A 24,888-nucleotide genomic window follows, 5' to 3' on the forward strand; every position below is an offset into this window, starting at 1 on the left:
CAAACTTAAAAATTTCCAGCTGACTTGGGAACAGGTCTGGTCTTACACCCAAGTTATTTAAGATGAGAAATATTATTCATCCAGAATGAAAAAGACTTGTCATAATGTTCCCTACATAAACTCGTCTTGAAGGCAGTGGGCTGAACCAGATGCCATTTTTTTAGTTTCTCATTAGCTTACACTATCACCTTTTTTTCTAGAGTGAGCTAAGACCAAGAGACCTTCAAAATCTTTCTTCCTGTGGCTACACAGTAGGACTCCAAAAATAAAACAAGAGAGATCTCATAGTCCGCAGGATTGGAGTCTAACAATAAAGGTTTTGCATTTACTCTGCTCCTGTGCCTGGGGTTTTAATTTAACACATCAATGAAAAGTTAGCATTTAAAAAGGGGGGAAAACACCCAGCAGGACTTATTATTAGTGCAATTTGTGAGAAATGACTGCATTTAATAAGAAAATCGTTAAGCATGGAAAAAATGGGCTGTGACTAAACTTACGAAGCTTAAATGTTGAGGTTTTAATTGAGCTTTTTAGTTATTGGTAAGAAAAATAATAATAATAATAAAAACAACCAGGGCTGTATCTGTACTGTTGAAGCGGTCGGCGCTTTATATACCTTCGTACAACTTCCTGTGCTACTGATTGTGCATAATATTACCGCTGTGGTATTCTCTGTCATATCTACTGACTTCTTCTGTTCTTAAAAGGGGGGCAGGCGACTTCTTCTGCCTGCTAGATGAGGAAGTCTGGGGCAAAGAATCTAGCACAACAGTTTCTGAAAGGGGGAAGGAAGGGTGGGGCAGAGGCAAAGTGCAGGACAGAGCTGTGTCTACTCCACCTGCTTAAAAATAAGACAACAATTGAATGTCACTTTCAGGTTCATAAAGCTTATACTTTTTCCCTAGTTCTCAGTTTCTTTTGTTGCCACCAGTGGTTTATTTTTCCCCAGTAAGCAGATTTCATTAAAGACTGCAAAACTAAAAATGGGGGTAACACCCGACCAAGGAGCACAGACATTCAGGACAAATTCTTGGGATCTTAGGTCCAAACTCTTTTGGAAGTGGAAGCAGAAAGGGTAGTTAAGAAATAAATCAGTGTACAATGTCATGTAGAGGAAAAATATTTAGGATACCTTTTTTTTGTACTTACATCTTCAGAAGTGCATTTGCTCCTGAAAGGACATGAATACCATGGGAAGGGTTCAGTCACTTCTAGTTACTCAGGTTTATCAACATGGCCAACACAATTGTGTGGAACCCCTTGGCTGTGTTTCACCGTAAACCTGAACCTGAAGGAAAGGGAAGTGTATGTAGCTCACCCTTCCCCTGTGTGTACCAGGTCTAGGGGGAGGACTGGGGCAGGTCCAGCCCCTGCAGGTTGCATTTTCCAGGCTCCCACAGCTACTAGCTTCCTCCTGGGTTCAGGCAGTGTGAGAGATTGGTGGGAAGTAAGGAAGGAGGGAGAAGCCAGGATATTTCTCTTTTTCCTTTACCGAGTAGGGCAGCAGCTCCAAGTCCTCCATGGTTTTGGCTCCCATAGGACAGGCCCCTGAGCTTTAGTTATACCCCCTCTCATTTCTTTTCTGCTCTGTTCTTTTTTCCTCCACAGTGCCAGGGGTGCTAGGAGCTTCTTGCTGTTCCTAATCTCTGGGTTACAGCACCCATTCTCAGTTGGCTTAATAGTTCTTTATCACCTGTGTAACAGTTGCCTGCATTAAATTTCCTGGTTAAATATTTAGTGATTTCTGTTCTTCTGGTTGGACCCTGGCCAATAATACACAAAGCCTCTAACCACAGTGGCCAATTTATATCCTATAGTAAAGAGACACAAGGAAGCTTCTTTATGACAGATTTCTGTTTCTGTAACCTGTACTAAAACACAGACTTGTTTTCTTACCAGGCAGGTGTTTCCTGTTAAGTTTTTGCTTTAAAACAGTGATTGTAATTTACATGTGGATTTAATTGGTGGCAGACTGGACTACTTGCTTAGATTTTTATTTGCTGCTGATAGATGTTATTCCTTTTAATTCTCTTAATGACTGACCTGATCATATACTTATTTGATTTAAATGCTTGATCTTTATTGTCACCTTATTTTGTTTTATAAAGATGCCATTGACTATGTAAACTGTTCGACATTTAAAAATGATTTAACTGCTGACATCTGCAAAATGTGCACGTCTTCAATAAGTAAAATTCTCATAAGGCATTGATTGAGATCATGAGAAGAAGTAAACTGGGAAACATCCTGAATGATGCCTGGGCTCAGCAAAATCATTTGAGATGGTTTTCCAGTCCTTTATATATAATGTGTGACAGTTGAATGAACCTACCGCTCTTTTGGCTCTGTACAATGGAGGAAAAAAACCCACAATAAATGACTTCCTTTCACTTTGTTAGAAACAACTTTGCAGAGAACAGAGGGAGTAAGTAAATGTAAAGTCAGAGGCCAACAAGCACATGGCCCCAGATGTTTGTGACTGCAGCAAGAAGGGAGATGACTCATTTTGTAGGACTTTGGAAGGTGTTGAATGTTTTCTCTAAAGAGATTAAACAAGGAAACACTGCCATTTTCCTCTTACATAACACTTCTGAATCTTGATAACATTTTAATATAACATTAAAGTATTATTGTGTTGACTCATTTTATGTATCGACAATCTGTACTCCTGTCAGATGCTGGGTTAATATATAATGTCCCTATTATAAACCTCAAAACCCAGAACAGAAACTTTTGAAATCCAGAATAGGCATCTTGTTTTTGAAAACTTCTTGAGATAAATGGCAGCCTTTGCCTGACCTGGTATCCTAAGATGGATGGCCTTTCCAATGGCCATTTTTTATTTTATCTGCTAATGAGTATTACTGAGCCTCTGGCTAATTCTGAAAAGCATTTTGGTGAATTATAATTAGGGCTGTGATTTACTGAGTATGAACACTGACAGGCCATTCCTTAGCCCTGTAATTGATGTAGAAGCAGAGAAAAGCATCCTGATGATCGGCATTTCCTGTATGAGGAGTAGGGGGAAAGGGGGAGTCAAAGCAGATTATTTTTTCAGCCATTTCTGCGTTTTACTTTTATTAAAAATGGCAGGGAAATGCCACCAAAGTTTGGATGAGAGGTCCCTTATCCACATCCCATTCTGATATTCAGTATATTAAAGCATCATCCATCACATCTATGCACTGGTGTGAAATGATTCATTATAGTCAGTGAACCACAAAATAGTCTAGGTAGAGGGACAGAATTCAGAATTATGGGCCAGACGCACAGGCCATGTAACTGAGTATTCCTAGAAGGGCAAAATCTGGTTCTGTGTATTCATTGGATTTATTAGAAGTTTGGATATGTTTATCTAGTACCTGCATTCCTGAACCTTCTGGAGGAAAGAACAGAACAGTCTAACATGTAAATAAGAAAACTAAATCCAGATAGGCCTGCAAATACATAAGGACTTCATTCTTAAATGGAAACTTGGTATTGAGACTCCTACTTCTTTTCTTTGTATCTTTTCTTTTCCATACTGTTATTGCACATGGATTATTGGCTTTACACTTGCTTTATTTTAGTTTCTTTTGAATATTTTTTTCTATAAGATGGCAACTGTGTGTGTGTGTGTGTGTGTGTGTGTGTATGTGTATGTATTCCATCATATTTCAAGATAAAAATGGGTCTGGAAGCTGTGTTTTTTGCAAAGCAATTCAGCAGTCTCTTGTTTCATGGGTTCCTGGGTGTAAGGACACCCTAAGTTTCAGTCCTTAATCTTTTGTGCTCATTATACTCTTTTCCTTGCAGAATTTATATAATAATTATACATAATATTATTTATGTAATACTTTATAACACAGTAGACAATTCTCCTATTCAAATAATTTCTTCTCTCAGTATCCGTGTTGCCTTACCCTCCTTTTTCCTGTCTCCTTGACCATTCCTTCTTGGCCTCCTTTGTCAGCTCCCTTTCCTCTGTACAACCTCTAAACGCTGCAGTTCCTAAAAGGCTTGTTCTTGAACCCTTTTTTTCCTACACTTTCTCTATCCTGCCACAGGCCCCTTGCACACATTGTTCGTCCTCCTTGGAACTCCCTTTCCTCCCACCTCTCCTGTCTAATTTTTCCTCCTTTTTCTTCTCTACTCCTGTGCATGGACTCCATGTGCTGGACCATGCACTTTTCTCCAGATACACCCTGTGCTTTCCCACCTCTCTTCTTTTTTTTTTTAATTTATTTTATTTATTTATTTATTTTTGGCTGTGTTGAGTCTTCATTGCTGCGTGAGGGCTTTCTCTAGTTACAGTGAGCGGGGGCTACTCTTCTTTGTGGTGCGTGGGCTTCTCATTGCGGTGGCTTCTCTTATTGCGGAGCCTAATCTCTAGGTGCACAGGCTTCAGTAGTTGTGGCTCGCGGGCTCTAGAGCGCAGGCTCAGTAGTTGTGGCACACGGGCTTAGTTGCTCCATGGCATGTGGGATCTTCCCGGACCAGGGCTCGAACCCGTGTCCCCTGCATTGGCAGGAGGGTTCTCAACCACTGTGCCACCAGGGGAGCCCCCATCTCTCTTCTTTATACTTTTTGCTCACTGTGTTTTTTGCTGTCTGATAGCCAAATTCTGTTTTTCATTGCCCAGCAAAAATGCCATGTTAATTCATGAAGCTTTCTTATAATCACCAAAGATTTTTTTGAATTCAGACTAGTTGATATATTTCCATACCACAAATAGCCTTCTTCACATTTACCTCCTGTTACTATTTTTGTGTATATGTATTATATCCTCTGTTAGACTGTAAACTTCCCAAGGGTAAGGATCTTATCTTCAACTTAATTGTATCTCCTATAGAATGTAGCACAGCATTTTATACGTAGCAGTTACACAGTAAATATGTACTAGGCTCAATTAAAATAATCACTAAATCAAGCAAAGAGAAATATTTACATTATAGCTTGCTGAGATTCCTTATTCACATTTCAAAAGAAATGAGAAACTTGGCATCTCCGGGATTACTGCCCTTGGCTTGTAAAGGCTCTTATTTGTGCACAGATATGAAACGCTGAGTGAACTTCATATCAGACTGTCTGAGAAGGCAGGCTGCTTGAGTGGTATAGGAAATATCAAACATTTCTGTTACTTCGCCTTTCCAGGCTAAAAAAAGGGAGATAGCTTCTATTGCTTTGAGCTTCTTGTTGATGGTTTTCTGCTCTGCTTACTAATCAGGGTTCTGTTATTTACCTTGTTTGAAAAGACCCGTCCAAACATTCCTTCTCTCCTTTGAATTGTAGTTGGATATTAATTCACTGCTGCAGGATGCATTGGTAAAGATTTCTGAGATTGCAGGGAAGTGTTTCTTTAATCCCTCAAGTTGGTTAAGTACTTTATTGTAATAGAGATCATAATCTCCTAGTTGGTAGAAAAGATGAAATGGTTACTGGGGATATTTTCTCTTGCTGCAAAGTTATTGTATTAGGAAATACTTTGTCCAGTTTTTTAATCCTTTTCACGTGCTGCAGGATCCTTAGGAAGTGCGTCGATGGCACCTCATTTCATGTCTTCCATAAGGCATTGAGCAATGCTCAGGCCACTGTGATTCAGTTAGTGGCCTTGGGCCTTGATAGGCAAGCCTTGAAAGTAGTTTTCATCAGTACTGCACGCACACACGTCCATAGCTATGAGAATGCTTGGATGAGGCCGCGACGATGGCAGACCTGCAGTCTTACAATGTCTTGACCATTCAGCACAAATTGCTGAACAGCCAGCTAGCAAGCAGTTTCAGGGGACAAGTGAGTGAGCCTTTAGGCCATGACTGTGCACATCTCCTTGCTTTGTTCTTCCACACAGATCGTAAGTGTCCATTTTGATCTGCTCAGCAACTTAAGTTCCCTGATGACTTTATGCTTTTATTTTCCTCCGCTTTTTTTTTATGAAGAATATTTGTGTTTTTGTTTATGAGGTGGTCTCAAGTTGCAAGCCACCTTGGAAACTATAACATTATTAACGCATTTCCTCTTCCTGTAGCATTTATGATGTTGCCTGCTGACCATTATTGTTAAGTATTCATGGCTTTGTAGAGTGCTGAGTAACTTAGAGACTATTCAGATTCAGCTAAGGGCAGAAGATATGTAACAATGATTTTCCATTCTAAAAGGATTTTATGAAATTAAGATGACAGCTGGTCTTTTCTAATTCGACCTGTGATTGGAAGAAGATGGAGTGTCCCTGGCTCATTATTTTTCATTGTGTGATACTGTTTGACATTTATCCTGAGTGGAATTAGGGGAGGGAATAGAAAATCTATTTTCTATGACTGTATCAGGAAAGGCAGTTTTGAAATACCCAAATGACCCCTGAATTGTGGGGGGAAAATAAAAAGCAGCAACAGCTTAGTGTTTGAAATTCCAAAAGGAACATTTAGCTATAATTCTAAGCATTTTAGAAATTTTATTTCTTGTCAAATGTCAATAAGTATTATGCAGACTTTCTAAATGTAGACTTTTGAAGTCAGCGTTTTGCATCTCCTCTTTCCTTCCCATCCACCCCCTTACAAGAAAAATGGCTTTTGTGCATATGGACCACGAGGCTTTTGATCCATAACACATACTTACTAGCACACAAGAGCATACATTCTCTCTAACAAGCATCACTCAAATCAAGGAAAATAAATTTATTGTCTTATGTTCTAGCAAGTCACCAGTTAATAAATCACATTGAGCAGTTTTTGGATACTAACGAAACACTGTATTTTATGAAGAGCATGGACTGTATCAGAGTCTTCCGGGAAGAAGCCATTCAGGTAATGCTATCCTGTGTCCTCTTCCTAACCAGTTGGTCACCATCACAGGGGAGAGACACACAGCACCCCACAAATAAGCCTGGGCTTTGGAAATAATCATCCTTACTGTGAAGAGCAGCGTATGCCAAGGAAGTAGAAATGACTAACTCATTTTGCTATTGGTGTCATTTCTGAGGAGGAATAAAGATGTGTGGGTGAGTGGGATCTTTTATCCCTGGGAGTTAGCTTTTTATTACACTTTATAGCCCTGGCTTTATGATTTCTATTTAGGGAGCCAATGAAATTTCTATTGTATTGTATTCTATTTGACTAGCTATTTTAGGGAAATGGATGGAAAAAATATAGTTGTGTAATTATTGAGAAGGATTTGATGAAGACAGAAGTAGGGATCTGAATGCCAGGAAAAAAAGAACACTGACAATTAATAACTCAGCACTCCTGTCCCACCTTTTGTGGGGTTTTCTGTTTGTTTTAGTAGGAATATTAGAAAACGCATCTAAAAATCTTCCAAATTATTTCTAGGCTTTTATACATAAACTCGAGACGAGAGTGAGCAAGTTGAAATTAGAAAGTATATTTTTAAAGTAGGCACGGTTGTAGTGTACATTAGTTCTTATGTGGGTGCTTATTACATATTTGCTGAGTAAATGAACAAATTACTTCTTGAATTGTTTAGGTAGTTACAAAGAATGATAAGAAAATGAGAAAATTGTTCAAATTAGAATGGGATAAAAGATTCAGAAGTAGATAATCCAAATGCCCTACAGATAAAAAACCAAAATTTTGGCAAAGTAGAGTCAGTATAAGACTAAGGATGACTCAGTCAGGTGGAGAAAGATTTGCTTAGATGAAAAGGTAGTGAAAATGGTTTTTTAGCGCCCCCTACCCCATGCCCGCCCCCCCCACCCCCCGCCCTGCAGGCTGGATGGAGTGTCTGATAACACTTCTGTGCACTGTTGCCACCACATGTCCTTTAGAGTACCAGGTCATTGGATTCCAAAAAAGAGAGAGAGAGAAGGAGATGGAGGAGGATCCAAAGAGACTTTAGAGACATATCAATCAATCTTAATGACCTTTTTAAACTAAAAATGTAAAAAGAAAGAAAAAGGAAGTAAGTTGGGAAAATGTGACTGGTTATTTGCTCCTGTTATTAATTTTTGTGAATATTTTAATGTCTCTATATTTTAGATATTGCATACTGAAATATTTATAGATGAGCTAATGTGATTGAAATTTGCTTCAAAACAATCCAAGGGTTGTGGGAGAAGATGAGGGTATAGATGAAACAAGATTTGCCGACTTAACAGTTGTAGAAGCTGGATGATGGGTACACAAGCATCCCACTAAATTACTCTGTCTTTGTTTGACTTTGTCTATACTAAAACTTAAAAAACAAAGTGCCAGGCCACCAAAGAAACTGTGTGGCTATGGAAATTTCTGTGCCTTTAACAGATGGAAAGATTTCTGGCTCCCAGCAAATGAAGGTGAAATTTGAAATGCCAGTTTCCCATTTACCAAAGAAGAACATTTTGTACATTTTTAATAAATATGGTGGATTCTTGTATATGTACTGCTTTGGTCTGGGGATGAATTACGTTTCTGTATGAGCTCTGACCTGCCACCTCCTCTACCTCCACATGCTACCACAGTTTTCAGAAGAGCAGCACTTTAACAGTTTCCTGAAAGCCCTTCGAGAGAAAGTGGAAGTTAAACAATTAAATCATTTCTGGGAAATTGTCATCCAAGGTAAGGTGTCATTTGTCTTTTTATCCAAATACTTACGCTATTTTTTTCTAAGTATAAACTCTAAATAGAAATTATATTGTGTGATGTGTTATGTGAGGACCTGATAACTTTCCATGTGGATTTTTCCACGTGGATTTGGGAAACGCTCAGGATTCAGTGAACTAAAAATTTTGCTTAATAAGCATAAATACAAAGTGATAAATAATAAGTAAACATATAAGTCCCATCTTAGGCTCGTTGTGCAGCGTGACCCTTTCAGAGATTACGCCTTTCTGTTGGATGAGTGAAGAAGCCGTGCGGGCCGACATTGCCCCCTTTCCCCGACTCTTAGACCTGTCAGCCCTGCTGGACCCACAGCACTTTCACGACCTCCCCCACACTTTCCCCTCCTCTGCCTTTCATTGCCGTGTTCTTTGGCTTTCCATATCAGCTGACCAGCATCTTCACGCACCAAAGCCATTCAGTTCCTCACTTACTCACAGTGACCAATGCAAATTCATCGTAGAGAGAGGGCAAACCTTTCAATTTTAGGCTTGATGTTTGATTTCCGTCATGTCCTTTGCCCATTTTCTTTAACCTGACTTGATTTTCTTTCAGAACCACAATATAAGATATTACCTATTAAAAGTACATATTATGAAAACAATGATGTTGCAAAGTATGAAACTTTGTACTTGAAGTAGAGCCCCCCAAATTAGTTTCAACCCGTCTTTCTATGCAAATTCTGTATAAAAGGAGTCGCATTCCTATCTATCCAGCTTCTAACAGGCAGCTTTTCATCACTCAGGCAACCATTTCTCTGACAGTTAATTTTTCAGCCCTTTAACTTCTACACTGGGGAGCAAAAGCTATTAGAATAGGTGGTGAGTGGGGCTTATTCAAATCGCTTTTGTGTCTCTGCTGCCGACCCAATAGATGAAAGAGATTGGTTTTGGTATTTATTGAATACCTCTAGCATATTGCTTGCTGAAAAGAAACTTGCAGGACACACACAAGATACATATTTTCTAAGAGCCTATAACCTATTGAGAGAATACACATGACCTGTGCCATTTCTAGGTGCAAATGGATGTTAAATGCATGTGCTTTTCTGAAAGCGTTTCATGCATCAGCCATCTGAGGCAGAAGAAAATCTTAGGAAGAAGAGAAAACTAAAGGGTAAATTTTCTATCCTTGATTTGCTCTCACTGAGCTAAACTCGATGTACTGTGCTAAATGATAGACAAGGCCATTCATTGTAAGAGCATGTTTCCTCCTGACCTTAGCTCTCTTGCCATTCCATCAATAGCCAGTAACACTACTAGAAGTCAAAACGTCTGCAGATTCCCATATTTGGTACCTCATGGGTTTGGACCAAAGTATAGTTGTTCAATTTTCATTTATTTACTGAGCTCCTGCTATGTACTACATTGAGGGGAGTATAAAGATGAATAAAGCATAGTCCCTGCCCTAGAGAAAAGTATAATCTGTTAGGAGGGATAAAATATGTACGAATAGTTATACAGGATACGATATGATGAGAGCCATTTCAAAGGGATAAACAAACTGATCTGAGAATTCTAAAGGGGAGAGTCAATCAAGAAAGACTGCACACAGCCGGTAGCATTTGCGATGTACCCTTCACTTTATATAAGCAGAAACAGGAGAAGGGCAACGTCAGATGGGAGGAGCAATGTGAGTTGAGTGCCTTTAATAAAGCTTTATATTTCTTATAGAGGAGAGCACCTTTACAGTTCTAAAAATCTCCAGTGCAAAGATGGGAGGAGGTGTGGTGGAAAGGAAGGTGGGATTGGGATTGATTCTTTGTACTTGAATTTTACTCTGTGAATTACTTTCTAGATGGAATTACTCTGATCACCAAAGATGAAGCCTCTGGAAGCTCTGTTACTGCTGAGGAAGCCAAAAAGGTATTGAGGGGTAGCTCCCTGTCTTTAGATGAATTACTGCAGTGGATATTATTTTCTTGATGCCCATTCTTCCTTTTTTGTTTTTAAAATTTCATTCATTCATTCATTCATTCATTCATTCATTTATGGCTGTGTTGGGTCTTCGTTGCCACGTGCAGGCTTTCTCTAGTTGCAGCGAGCAGGGGCTACTCTTCGTTGCAGAGCATGGGCTCTAGGTGTGTGGGCTTCAGTAGCTGTGGCTCGCGGGCTCTAGAGCGCAGGCTCAGTAGTTGGGGCACACGGGCTTAAGTTGCTCCACAGCATGTGGAGTCTTCCCAGACCAGGGCTCAAACCCATGTCCCCTGCATTGGTAGGTGGATTCTTAACCGCTGCGTCACCTGGGAAGTCCCGATGCCCATTCTTTCTTGAAGAAGTAAAATTCTAAGGGTAACTAGATTAGTGTTTCTAGTACTCAGTACCTCTAGAGTTCCCGGTCCGTAGTATACACCACGCTTAGCCTAGACCCTGGTTAAGGCTAGGAAATCTATCCAGCCCAGTGATTCCCACCCAGGCCACCCATTAGTCACCTGGGGAACTATTTAAAAAGAAAAAATACTGATGACAGGCACCTCTCTCTCTCCCCTGAGGTTCTGTTGGTCTGAGATGGGTTTTGGGCATGATTTTGAGTTTTTAAAGCCCCTCAGATGATTGTGATGTGCAACAAGGTAGAACAATAGTGGTATTCTAACATATAAGGCATATCTAGGTCTTTACAGTAGAACACCCCATGTATGCAGACCCCATGAACTTCATATTGACACAAATGGTCAATATGCTTGGTGTCTTCCTGCTTGATGTATGAGCATTGAATCTGATTTCAGTTATGAGTCAAAAACATATAGCTATTTAGCTCAGTAGTCTTTCATTATACCTCAGATTTGTGATGAAAGTTTAATGAAGTTAAATTGAGTAGCTCAAAAGTATATGGTTCGTAACATTCAGTGTCATTTATAGTCACTGGTTGACCCAGCCCTGCTAGTACCACACCTGGCAGCTGTCAGTTATGTGCTAAGCCTGTGCTGTTTCCTAGGCACTGTTCTCGATGATAAGACAGCACCCCGCCCTCTAGAAACTCAAACAGCCAGTTACAAGGTAGTAGAAGGAAATACTGGAGACTCAAAAATTAACTACCAAGCTAAGGGAGAGCTTGGTCTGGGACTGGTGGGCAGTAATCTAAGGAAATGGCAGAAACAAGGCTGGAGATGTTCATCTACGGCTAAATTCAGGCCAGATTTTAAATACCTTGAATTTTCAGCTCAATAAATGCACTTGGCAAAAACCATAATATTGTTTGGCAGAGAAGTTAGAGTATACAAGAATTTTTATTAAGCACTTTGCCTGGCAAAAGCACTTTGTTAAAGAACAGATATGGGCCCCACTTTCAGGAAGTAAGATCCCAGAATTTAAAAAACATCCTCCATGTTGTCTTCTTAGATAAGCTGCCCACGGCCCTGGATCCTGGGATAGGAAGAGCCTGGGCGAACAGAGGCCAAGCCCTCTGCACTGTTAACCACAGTCCCCACGAGAGTTACATCCAGTGAGGCATACATAGTAGATGAATATTTATGAAGTACAATTACGCAGAGGCCTTTTTTGCCTAATTTTAAACTTCATAATAAGCATCAGTTAATGAAGGTTTCCAGATACTTGAGGTGCTCAAGTAGGAGCAGCCATTTTCAGAGGAAGGATGTAAGGAATTCTGCCTCCTCGCCACTACCAGGTTGGGATTAGAAGGCCACATGGACTGCTATATAAGAGTAAAAAACATCACTCGTCTTGTTAAATGTCTTTTGGCTAGATGGGCTGATGTTAGGGCTTAGTTAAAGTGAAGCTATCCATCCTCATGCTTCAAGGGGAAATAATTGAATTTTTAAACCTATATAAGCTCAATAAAACAATCACGTTTAAAAGGATTTAAAAAAAAAAAAAGCATACTCCAAGATGCTGATTATTGTCTCAGAAGGGGTTCTATGGTGTCTGTACCCCCTTCTGCCACAGTCAGGACTGAGTACCTTGGGCTTCAGAGTGCCACTTAACTGGTTCTATTTCTATTTGTTATTTTATACAATGGCATGATAATCTTTCCCCGTTGAACTAGGATGCATTATTCAGGACTCTTCAGAGAGACAGAACCAATAGAATACGTGTGTGTGTGTGTGTGTGTGTGTGTATGGGGGTGGTGGGGACTGATTTATTTTAAGGAATTGGCTCACACAATTGTTGGGGCTGGCAAATCTGAAATTTGTAGAGCAGGCCAGCAAGTTGGAAATTCAGGCAGGATTTTTCTATTACAGTCCAGAGGCAGAATTCCTTCAACTGATTGGATGAGGCCTACCAACATTACCAAGGGTAACCTTCTTTACTTAAAGTCAGCTGATTGTAAATTTTAGTCGCATTTACAAAATACCTTCACAGAAACCTCTAGACTAGTGTTTGACACAGCAGCTGGTCACCATAGTGTAGCCAAGTTGACACATAAAATCACATAGTGTGAAAGCTTATCAGTCAGTTTTTGCTAAACAGGTAAAATAAGTCAAGGCAAATAATTTTAGTCATTGCATGAAAAAAAAAACACCTATCATCCAGGTGAGAGTTGAGTACACATTACAGTTTTGGGAGGAAGAGGAAAACACTGACCTAAAAAAGGTAGTCTTTCCTCCCAGCAGTACCTCTTAACCAAAGGTGTCACAGCTAAGTGACTCCAGAAAATTAGAAAAGAAAGAAATCTAGGAAGGGATAGTGTGCTGCTTGCAAATGTGTGGGGCTTAGTCTTTGTTGCAAATGCAGTATCATCTTTGGAATTTAAGGGCACAGAGCCTAACCATCAGGAATTTTAATGTCTGGTAATGAAGCTGCAGAGAGGAGTTTCAGTTAAGACTAGATATGGGCTGGTGTCCTTACATGATTCTAATATCAACAGAACTGATTTCAGTTGGTTGCGGTTTAAGGCAACTCTGAAAACATCACCATGTTTGAATAGGAAGAAAACATGGTAAACACAGCAGAGTGGAGCCCATTGTTGTGATTCACCCTCAGCGCACACTCTGTCGTGTCTGACTTGCAGTTATGCTTTTGTGTCTGCTTCAGTATCACATGAACCCTTCATTTTTTTTTCAGAATGAAAACTTAATCCTTTATATTAAAAATATTTTAAAATGGCACCTGTTGATTTTTGGAGAGAAATGTGGAAGGGAAAGTGTACATACAGATGATAATGGGGAGAATTAGTGAGATTCTGGCTCAAGGAAGTTGATTCCTTGTGGTTTTAATAGGAGAGACATGCTTCAGCTTTTTCTCTTAGGTAAGTTATGGAAGTGTAATCACTTTTGGCCATACACTGAAATATTCATTTACATTTTCTTCAAAGCAAGTGTTTTTATTTATTTATTTAAATTTATTTATTTATTTTTTGTTTTTTGTTTTTTTGGCTTCGTTGGGTCTTCGTTGCTGCACACGGGCTTTCTCTAGTTGAGGCGAGTGGGGGCTACTCTTCATTGCAGTACGTGGGCTTCTTACTGCGGTGGCTTCTCTTGTTGCGGAGCACAGGCTCTAGGCGTGTGGGCTTCAGTAGTTGTGGCACGTGGGCTTAGTAGTTGTGGCTCGTGGGCTCTAGAGCGCAGGCTCAGTAGTTGTGGCACACGGGCTTAGTTGCCCCGCAGCATGTGGGATCTTCCCGGACCAGGGCTCAAACCTGTGTCCCCTGCATTGGCAAGCGTATTCTTAATCACTGCACCACCAGGGAAGTCCCAAAGCAAGTGTTAAGTTTGGCCACTTACCAAATAATCATTTAAGGAAACTTGGCTGTAATCAGAGATTGGAGAACAATCCTCATAGTCCATTAAAATTCTTTCAAGATATTTACCGTAAGTTATATAAAGTTAGTAACTGTCACATTATTGCTATTAAATGTTGATGATTTGAAAGGAAATAACTATTCAGGATGTCCATTTTAAATGAAAATTAAATCATAACTTTACACTTATACCTCTTAAGGAGAGCTGTTTCCCTCAGTGTATTCTAGAAATATGTGGATTTTATGATTCTTTGAGAAATATAGGTACGTCAGCCTTGCTGCAGAAATAGAGAAAGTTCTTTCATGACATAAGCTTAGACAGTCACTTTTCTTTTCAATAACTGATACCTCTATTTCATTTCGAAGCCTAGACATAAATATTACCCCTCTTTTTCATTCATGTTTATTGTCATTATAACCTGTGAATTCTTTCATTTAACTTTTTCTGTTTCTAGTTTTTATTGTTAGACATACCATTTTATTGTTAGACATGCCATGTTTGATAAGGTCTTTTATATATTTTTTTGCTCCAGCTTTATTTTGTTTATTTATATTTATTGAGTTAACACTGGTCTGTAACATTATGTAAATTTCTGTGGACAACGTTATATTTCGACTTCTGTATACACTACAGCATGCTCACCACCAGAAGTTTCGTTTCCATTCATCCCCATACAGTTGACCCCCTCTGCCCATTTCGCCCTCCCCTCATGCCTTCCCTTCTGGTAACCACCACTCTATTCTCTGTATCTGTGTGTTTGTTTTTGTTTAGTTTGGTTTGTTCATTTATTTTGTTTTGTTTTTGTTTTATATTCCACATATGCATGAAATCATACACTATTTGTCTTTCTCTCTCTGACTTATTTCTCTTAGCGTAATACTCTCAAGGTCCATCATTCAAAAAGATATATACACTTCTTTGTTCACCACAGCATTATTTACAATAACCAAGATATGGAAAAAACCTAAGTGCCCATCGATGATGAATGGATAAAGATGTGGTATACATATACAGTGGAATACTCCTTAGCCATAAAAAGATGGAAATCCTGCCATTTGCGACAACCTGGATGGGCCTTGTTGTGCACCCTTCCTCCGTCAGCTCATTCACAGGGCATGGTTCTGTGGTGGGTAGGAGGTGTGCCTGTTTATCCTGGCACATTCCAGGAGCATCTGGGAACCACACTCAGTGAGAGACCTGGACTTGTGAAAGGTCGAGATAAGCTGATTCTTCATTTGAAGTTTATCTTCTTTATTAAAAAAAAAGTTTCTTTTAACTTTGTCCTACTAACCTGTGTTAGAGTTAGAACAGTGGTTCTCAGCCAAGAGTGATTTTGTTCCCCAGGAGACATTGCCATTGTCCAGAGATTCTGGGTGGTTACAGCAGGCGGCGTGCTACTGCCTCCTAGTGGGTGCAGGCCCCCACTACAAAGGGTGCTGCTGCTGAGACGCCCTGGGCCAAAAGAATTTAAACCAGTCAGAGCCTTCACTAAGGCGGAGGATAGTGGTTAAGCTGTGTAGAACTTTATTCAGCTGGAATGAATCCTAATGCTCTCCCAGCTGAGTTTTTATTTCTTAAAACTGAAAGCTTAACAAGAAAGCCTGATAGATAAAACAGAGAAAGGTGATGGTTCTCACTTGATGGGCAGCGGGAGTGGCAAATTGGGGTTACCCATGCCCACGGGACTTGGAAGAACCCTCAGGACCTCAAGGAACAGAACCTGAAAAATACTGATCTAGGCCAAACTCCTTATTTTATATATGAAGAAGCTTAGGGCTGAGACGTAAAATGATGTGTCTGAGATCTCATAGTAAGTCACTGGCCAGGAATCCAGTTATTGGACTGACCCCCAGTCCTCCATTCTTTTTACTCCATATTAAGAGCACAGAGGGGAAAGAGGATTTCTTCCCATGGCTTTGGAATATCGTTTCTCACGGGATTCCAGGATGCTGAGCTATGTCTAAACAATCATTTGATACAAAATCTATGGGGGAGAAAGCATCATGTTAGCACTTGTTTTCCTTATAGCTGCCTAATCTAGCCTTCTTTTTTGTTGTTGACATTTATTGATTTTTTTCCATCGTAGCATCACAGATGCTCAAAGCTTAGTGATCTGGTCATTTTCTAGATGCAGTCTAGAGATGTGAAGTTGACTTTCTCAGTGTCTCACAACAAGTTCATGGCTAGCTGAATTGCCTAGAGCCCAGACCCTGGACTCCTACTATAGTCATCTCCATGCCTCCGCCTTAGAATGCCACCAGCCGCATGTACATAAAGAAAAGAAGCTCATGCTCCCTCTTTCAGAAGAGATCTCCAAAACCTTGTGAAGGATTATAAGATAAAATTTAAGAATCATTTCTTGAGAACAATTTTCTCTAACTGCTGGCCGCTGTTGGACCCCATGACCTTTTTCTTTGCTCTTTTCCAATTTCCTTTTCTGCCTTAAATCTCTAGTGTAGTTGTGCTGTATGTTAGTATGAGAAAAGCGATAATTAAAATATCACAGTGTTACCTTATATTTGTTTAGAGCTTGATACTTTTAAGATACAATTTAAAAATTTTTTTGAGGTGGAACATACAGTAAATGCACAAATCTTAAATGTGTACACTGATAAATTCTTACATGCTCATATATCTGAGTACCCACCACCCAGATCAAAATAAAGAGCATTTCCAACACCTCAGAAGGCTCCCTGATGACATCTGTCACTTGAGAGTCATTTTGCCTGTCTTAACCTTCACATAATTGGAATCATGCCTTTTATGATTCATCCATGATGTTAAAATTGTTCATTCTTTATTATAGCTAGGTAGTATTCACTTTTATGGCTGTACCACAATTTATTCATCCATTCTCCTAATGATGGACATTTGATTGTTTCCAAACTTTGGGAATTGTGAATAAAAATGCTGTGGGTATTCTTATACCTATCATTTGGTAGACATGTATTGGGTGTATTCCTAGGAATTGGAACATAAAATCTACAGTACCACAAAGCATTTTTGTATACTTTATTTTACCTGAGAAGCAATACAACCCCATGAAATAGATAGGGTCAGTAGTAGTATTCCCATCTTATTTTTGAGGAAGACTAGTTATAGAGAGGCCAGGTGGCTTGCCCAGGGTTACTGAGGAATGGGCAGTGCTTAGGTTATGGTTCTTTCCTCCACACTAGTTTGCAGGATTTCTCTGCTGCACTGTATTGCCTTTATAGCATGAAAATAGCATTGATGAAACCTAAGTGTGTGTCATTTTAGACAAAATACATGCAAGCAGATTTTCATTCTTCCTGATGCTTTTGTGTATCTGGATTATGGGTGATTCTTTGGAATCACCTGATGGTGTTGGAATAAGCCCGGTGGAGGCCATGTGTTTTCAATTTGGGAATTGGTAAGGGTCTGAGGACAAGCTGATTTTTAGTTTTTAGTCTTATGGAGGAATAGGACTGGAAACTTCTACATAGAGGTTATTGATGCAGTTTCTCTGCTTGTGGCCAGGATTGTATTTCGGTGTACCTGAGAAGTAGTAGTTTATCCATTTCATAAAGATCTCCAAGTAAGGAGGGTCTTTCTTGGTAACCCCAAGTAAATGATGGTGGTTTGAGGATGGAGGACTGTGTCACACAACTGTTCTTTCTGTTTATTCTCTGCTTTTTCAGCATATTGCAGAGAGAAAGAACATAAGAAAAGTCAAGAGTTGACTTGTGCCCCTTTCGGCTGCGTTCAGAGAACCTGTTGCTTTTATTGAGAAAACAGGCCAGTCCTTATCTCTAGCTTCCCTGTCACTGCACAGCCTGGAAATTACTTGTAGTTAAAAACTCTGATGGTAAGGAGTGATATGTGTAAGAGATCAGCCTCGCCTGGGGCTTTGGGGAGGATAATGGATGGCAGCCCAGCTTTTAGCTGTAATTTGCTTGAGCAGAAATGTGAAGCAGATCTGTCAGGAAATCAGTTGCAGATGTTTAGCACTTGATGGAAATGGAAGTTTGTTTGCTGCCGTGCCTTTCTTCCTAGGAGCTTGGCCTCATCTCAGAGACATGCCATTTGTGTTTAATTGTATATACCATGGTCATACTGTGCAGACAGTCCTATCTTCATTTATCCTGTAATTGCAGTGTGAAAGGGGCTTTTGCAGGTGAGGAGGGAATGGGAATTAGAGCTTTTAGAGGCTGTGTGCCAAAAAACATTAGGAATTTTCTAGATTCATCAATAAATACCTACCATGTGTCAAGTTTCTAAGGGATAATAAAAGATATAGTGGACTACAGAAACACTGAGACCATGGAGCTTGTGTTTGAAGGTGCCGGTCATCTGTAGCCCCCCAGAGGCGTATGGTAAGACACAGCTCTACCTTTTATTCACTCCTCACCGGCTGGATCAGTCTTTGTCCTTTGCGCTGGTATTCTTGCTGCAGGGAGAACCATGTGGAGGTTAATGATCATGAGTAGGAGAGGAGAGGAACAAAATAAAAATTTCTTTTTTAATATTGATAATCATTAGAATCATAAGTAAAGATTAATTTGGGAATCTAAGAGCAAGGTTTAAGCTTTAAATGTAAACCATATGCAAATACAGTATGAATTTCTTATTCATGTATCTCTATGTGGTCCTCAGATATCTTTATTAAAAATCAACCAGAATAAATAGAATTAATGATATGGGTGCTGCATTACAGTTCTGTTCCAGGCTGTGTGCCCACTGCTAGCATTTTCTGTCCCCTAAACCGTAGGTGCCCAGCGCTGAACACAGCCCAGTTCAGGGTCAGCAGAGGGCTGTGGAAAGATTTATAAATGTCCTTAGAAGAAGATAAATTCCTTAATCTCTCAGTCAAAAGTGAAGTTAATGAATGATGAGATGGTTTTGACTGAGGAGGAAAAAGTCCAGGAGGGATGTTGAGTCAAAAACAAACTGTCAGGGGCTTCCCTGGTGGTGCAGTGGTTAAGAATCTGCCTGCCAGTGCAGGGGACACGGGTTCAAGCCCTGGGCCAGGAAGATCCCACATGCCGCGGAGCAACTAAGCCCGTGTGCCACAACTACTGAGCCTGCCCTCTAGAGCCTGAGAGCCACAACTACTGAAGCCCGTGTGCCTAGAGCCTGTGCTCCGCAACAAAAGAAGCCACCGCAACGAGAAGCCCGTGCACCGCAACGAAGAGTAGCCCCCATTCGCCGCAGCTAGAGAAAGCCTGCGCACAGCAACGAAGGCCCAACACAGCCAAAAATAAATTAATTAATTAAAAAAAAAAAAACAAAAGAAAAAACCTGTCTTGGCCATGTCCAAGGTGCTAACAAGGCCTATTTATAGATCTCAGGTTTCCGAGGCCTCCATTATGTCCATTGTACCATAGAAATCACAGGGATATATAGGGAAAGCAGTTCTTGCCATGCTTTCATGTCGAGAAAGTGAGGAAAGTGCGTGTGAGTACACCTTTCCCTCTTGGGTGGAGCTACTGCAGGAGCAAGTGGGCTGAAAGTCTCGCTCACCACCTGCACGCTCCATGCACACTGACCCTGAGGAATGCTTGCCAGGAGAGGCGTGCTTCACCTCCCACCTTCCCTTTTAAAAACACTCACTCCTGCAGCCTTGTCTCTGCCACCATGTTATGTACTTACGCTACAAGAACATCCACTCTGGTGTGAGGATGGATAAGTGGTTCATAGAAACTAGCTCTTAGATGCAGTTACCACACACCTTAAAGGATAAGAGGCCCCACTGCTATCTCTTGGAGGGACAGGATGGAGGGCAGGAATGTTCAGATAGTCTTCAAGGGCACTCACTACCCTTTTAAAATCTGAGTTGCATTCCTAGATCCTTGCAAACTTCAATTCAGGGCTCTTGCTTTTCTACGTATCTGCCTTTTAGAAGTTCCAAGTCTAGAACCCTGATGCTAAGCAGAAGTGCACACTAGAAGTTTTCTCAGCCACCTTCCTGTTTTCAAACAGTTTCTAACAGAAATTTAAAGATTGCCAGACAAAGAATTGAACAGTCTCCCAAGCTCACCCATTTTTGTGTTTCACATCTCTAAAAGAAGTCCTTCCTTTTACCTTTTTTGTCCTCAGTGGAATTGAGGAATAGATGGTTATAATCTTTAAGTCCAGACACTTGATTCTTAATGCTTTCTTCAAAAGAGGCAGAGACATACTGGCTTGGGGTGTTTGGTTCTTTTCTGAACCCTCATGAGCCCACATACCCCCTGTGGAAGCAGAAATGGGAATGTCTGCTGTCCTTGGTGCCTGATGTAGGGCCCTCCACATGTTCACTGCCTTGGCGAGCCGTGTCGCTTCCTCCCTCTTGTCAAGAACTTTATCTGTGACTAGTTAGTGGACTATTCAACCTCAAAATTGGTCCTCTCATCCAGAGCCAAATGAAGGAGCGTACGTCAAGATGATGTTTCTTTTGGGCCATTTGCATGCGTTCCTCCATTAAAGGAGGCAAAAACGTCCTTTTGGTATTGTGCCTGACTTCTATTCACAGTTTCTGGCCCCCAAAGAAAATCCAGATGAAGACACAGCAGCTGTATATGAGGAAGGTGGTGACGTGGATGATTTGGTAAGTACTTTTAATATATAGCAGGTGTTCTAACGCTTGATCAATTTACATTCCCACCAGCAGTGCAGGAGGGTTCCCTTTTCACCACACCCTTTCCAGCATTTATTGTTTCTAGATTTTTTGATAATAGCCATTCTGACAGGCGTGAGGTGATACCTCACTGTAGTTTTGATTTGCATTTCTTTAATAATTAATGATGTTGAACATCTTTTCATGCACCTCTTGGCCATCTGTATGTCTTCCTTGGTGAAATGTCTATTTAGGTCTTCCACCCATTTTTTAATTGGAGTGTTTTCTTTTTTGATATTGAGCTCCATGAGCTGTTTGTATACTTCGTAGATTATCCTTTGTCTGTTGTTTCACTTGCAAATATTTTCTCCTATTCTGAGGGTTGTCTTTTTGTCTTGTTTATGGTTTCCTTTGCTGTACAAAAGCTTTTAAGTTTGATTAAGTCCCATTTGTTTATTTTTGTTTTTATTTCCGTTACTGTATGAGGTGGGTCAAAAGGATCTTGCTGTGGTTTATGTCAAAGAGTGTTTTTCCTATGTTTCCCTTTAAGAGTTTTATAGTGTCTGGTCTTACATTAAGGTCTTTAATCCATTTAGAGTTTATTTTTGTGTATGGTGTTAGGGAGTGTTCTAATTTCATTTTTTTACATGTAGCTGTCCAGTTTTCCCAGCACCACTTATTGAAGGGGCTGTCTTTTCTCCATTGTATGTTCTTGCCTCCTTTGTTGTAAATTAGGTGACCATATGTGCGTGGGTTTATCTCTGGGCTTTCTACCCTGTACCATTGATCTCTATTTCTGTTTTTGTGCCAGTACCATACTGTCTTGATTACTGTAACTTTGTGGTATAGTTTGAAGTCGGGGAGCCTGATTCCTCCAACTCCGTTTTTCTTTCTCAAGATTGCTTTGGCTATTTGGGGTCTTTTGTGTTTCCATACGAATTGTAAAATTTTTTGTTCTAATTCTGTGAAAAATGCCATTAGTAGTTTGATAAGGATTGCATTGAATCTGTAGAGTGCTTTGGGTAGTATAGTCATTTTCACAATATTGATTCTTCCAATCCAAGAACATGGTGTATTTCTCCATCTGTTTATGTCATCTTTGATTTCTTTCATCAGTATTTTATAGTTTTCTGAGTTACAAGTGTTTTAGGCAGGTTTATTCTTAGGTATTTTATTCTTTTTGTTGCGACGGTAAATAGGATTGTTTCCTTAATTTCTCTTTCTGATTTTTCGTTGTTAGTGTATAGGAATGCCAGAGATTTCTGTGCATTAATTTTGTATCCTGCAACCTTACCAAATTCATTGATTAGTTCTAGTAGTTTTCTGGTGGCATCTTTAGGATTTTGTATGTGTAGTATCATGTCATCAGCAAACAGTGACAGTTTACTTCTTTTCCAATTTGTATTCCTTTTTTTTCTTTTTCTTCTCTGATTGCCATGGCTAGGACTTCCAAAACTATGTTGAGTAAGAGTGGCGAGAGTGGACATCCCTGTCTTGTACCTGTTCTTAGTGGAAACGCTTTCAGTTTTTCACCATTGAGTATGATGCTTGCTGTGGGTTTGTCATATATGGCTTTTATTATGTTGAGGTAGTTTCCCTCTATGCCTATTTTCTGGAGAGTTTTTATCATAAATGTGTGTTGAATTTTGTCAAAAGCTTTTTCTGCATCTATTGAGATGATCATATGGTTTTTATTCCTTAATTTGTTAATATGGTGTATCACATTGATTGATTTGCGTATATTGAAGAATCCTTGCATCCCTGGGATAAATCCCACTTGGTCATGGTGTATGATCCTTTTAATATGTTGTTGAATTCTGTTTGCTAGTGTTTTGTTCAGGATTTTTGCATCTATGTTCATCAGTGATATTGGTCTATAATTTTCTTTTTTGTGTGATATCTTTGTCTGGTGTTGGTATCAGAGTGATGGTGGCTTCGTAGAATGAATTTGAGAGTGTTTCTCCCTCTGCAATGTTTTGGAAGAGTTTGAGAAGGATCGATGTTAGCTCTTCTCTAAGTATTTGATAGAATTTGCCTGTGAAGCCATCTGGTCCCGGACTTTTGTTTGTTAGAAGATTTTTAATTATGGTTTCAATTTCATTACTTGGGATAGGTCTGTTTATATTTTTTAATTCGTCCTGGTTCCGTCTTGGAAATTTGTACCTTTCCAAGGATTTGTCCATTTCTTCGTGGTTGTCCATTTTATTGGCATATAGCTGTTTGTAGTAGTCTCTTATAATCCTTTGTATTTCTGCAGTGTCAGTTTTGATTTCTCCTTTTTTGTTTCTAATTTTATTGATTTATGTCCTCTCCCTTTTTTTCTTGATGAATCTGCCTAAGGGTTTATCAATTTTGTTTATCTTCTCAAAGAACCAGCTTTTAGTTTTACTGATCTTTGCTATTGTTTTCTTCATTTCTATTTCATTTATTTCTGCTCTGATTTTTATGATTTCTTTCCTGCTACTGACTTTGGGTTTTCTTTGTTCTTTCTCTAGTTGTTTTAAGTGTAGGGTTAGATTGTTTATTTGAGATTTTTCTTGTTTCTTGAGGTGAGATTGAATTGCTATAAACTTCCCTCTTAGAACTGCTTTTGCTGCGCCCATAGGTTTTGGGTCATCATGTTTTCATTGTCATTTGTTTCTAGGTATTTTTTGATTTCTTCAGTGATCTCTTGGTTATTTAGTAGTGCACTGTTTAGCCTCCATGTATTTGTGTTTTTTACAGTTTTTTTCCTGTAATTGATTTCCAGTCTCATAGTGTTGTGTTCAGAAAAGAAGCTTGATAGGATTTCATTTTTCTTAAATATTCTGTGGCTTGATTTGTGACCCAAGATGTGATCTATCCTGGAGAATGTTCCATGTGAACTTGAGAAGAAAGTGTATTCTGCCCCTTTTGGGTGGAATGTCCTGTAAATATCAATTAAATCTATCTGGTCTATTGTGTCATTTAAAGCTTGTGTTTCCTTATTTATTTTCTGTTTGGATAATCTGTCCATTGATGTAAGTGGCGTGTTAAAGCCCCCTACTATGATTGTGCTACTGTCGATTTCTCCTTTCATGGTTGTTAGCATTTGCCTTATGTACTGTGGTGCTCCTATGTTGGGTGCATAAACATTTATAATTGTTATATCTTCTTCTTGGATTGATCCTTTGATCATTATGTAGTGTCCTTCCTTATCTCTTGTAACAGTCTTTATTTTAAAGTCTATTTTATCGGATATGAGTATTGCTACTCCAGCTTTCTTTTGATTTCCATTTGCATGGAATATCTTTTTCCATCCCTTCACCTTCAGTCTGTATGTGTCCCTAGGTCTGAAGTGGGTCTCCTGTAGACAGCATGTATGTGGGTCTTTTTTTTTGTATCCATTCAGCCAGTCTGTGTCTTTTGGTTGGGGCATTTAATCCATTTACATTCAAGGTTATTATCAATATGTATGTTCCTATTACCATTTTCTTAATTGTTTTGGGTTTGTTTTTGTGGGTCTTTTTTGTCTCTTGTGTTTCCTGCCTAGATAAGTTTCTTTAGCATTTGTTGTAAAGCTGGTTTGGTGGTGCTGAATTCTCTTAGCTTTTGCTTGTCTGAAAAGCTTTTGATTTCTCCATCGAATCTGAAGGAGATCCTTTCTGAGTAGAGTAATCTGGGTTGTAGGTTTTTCTCTTTCATCACTTTAAGTGTATCCTACCACTCCCTTCTGGCCTGCAGAGTTTCTGCTGAAAAATCAGCTGGTAACCTTATGGGAATTCCTTTGTATGTTATTTTTTGTTTTTCCCTTGCTGCTTTTAATATTTTTTCTTTGAATTTAATTTTTGTTAGTTTGATTAATATGTGTCTTGGTGTGTTTTTCCTAGGGTTTATCCTATATGGGACTCTCTGTTCTTCCTGAACTTGGGTGACTGTTTCCTTTCCCCTTAGGGAAGTTTTCAACTATAATCTCTTCAAATATTTTCTCAGACCCTTTCTTTTTGTTTTCTTCTTCTGGGGCCCCTATAATTCAAATGTTGGTGTGTTTACTGTTGTCCCAGAGGTCTCTGAGATTGTCTTCAAATCTTTTTCATTCTTTTTTCTTT

General features: G+C 39.5%; 1 protein-coding gene across 3 annotated transcripts in view; it reads left to right on the forward strand.

The window, feature by feature from the left end:
• The window catches only part of XRCC5 (X-ray repair cross complementing 5), a 97,464-nt gene that overhangs the window by 71,592 nt on the left and 984 nt on the right, over positions 1-24,888 (forward strand). For all 3 annotated transcript variants that reach the window (XM_007187879.2, XM_007187880.2, XM_057551208.1), the window contains 4 exons: positions 6,670-6,779; positions 8,429-8,525; positions 10,365-10,432; positions 20,738-20,812. In XM_007187879.2, coding sequence (XP_007187941.1) covers positions 6,670-6,779; positions 8,429-8,525; positions 10,365-10,432; positions 20,738-20,812 — 350 coding nt within the window. The remainder of the gene's footprint in view (positions 1-6,669; positions 6,780-8,428; positions 8,526-10,364; positions 10,433-20,737; positions 20,813-24,888) is intronic.

The sequence above is a fragment of the Balaenoptera acutorostrata genome, chromosome 8 (genome assembly GCF_949987535.1).
Source record: "Balaenoptera acutorostrata chromosome 8, mBalAcu1.1, whole genome shotgun sequence".
In the NCBI taxonomy this organism is placed as follows: Eukaryota; Metazoa; Chordata; class Mammalia; order Artiodactyla; family Balaenopteridae; genus Balaenoptera; species Balaenoptera acutorostrata.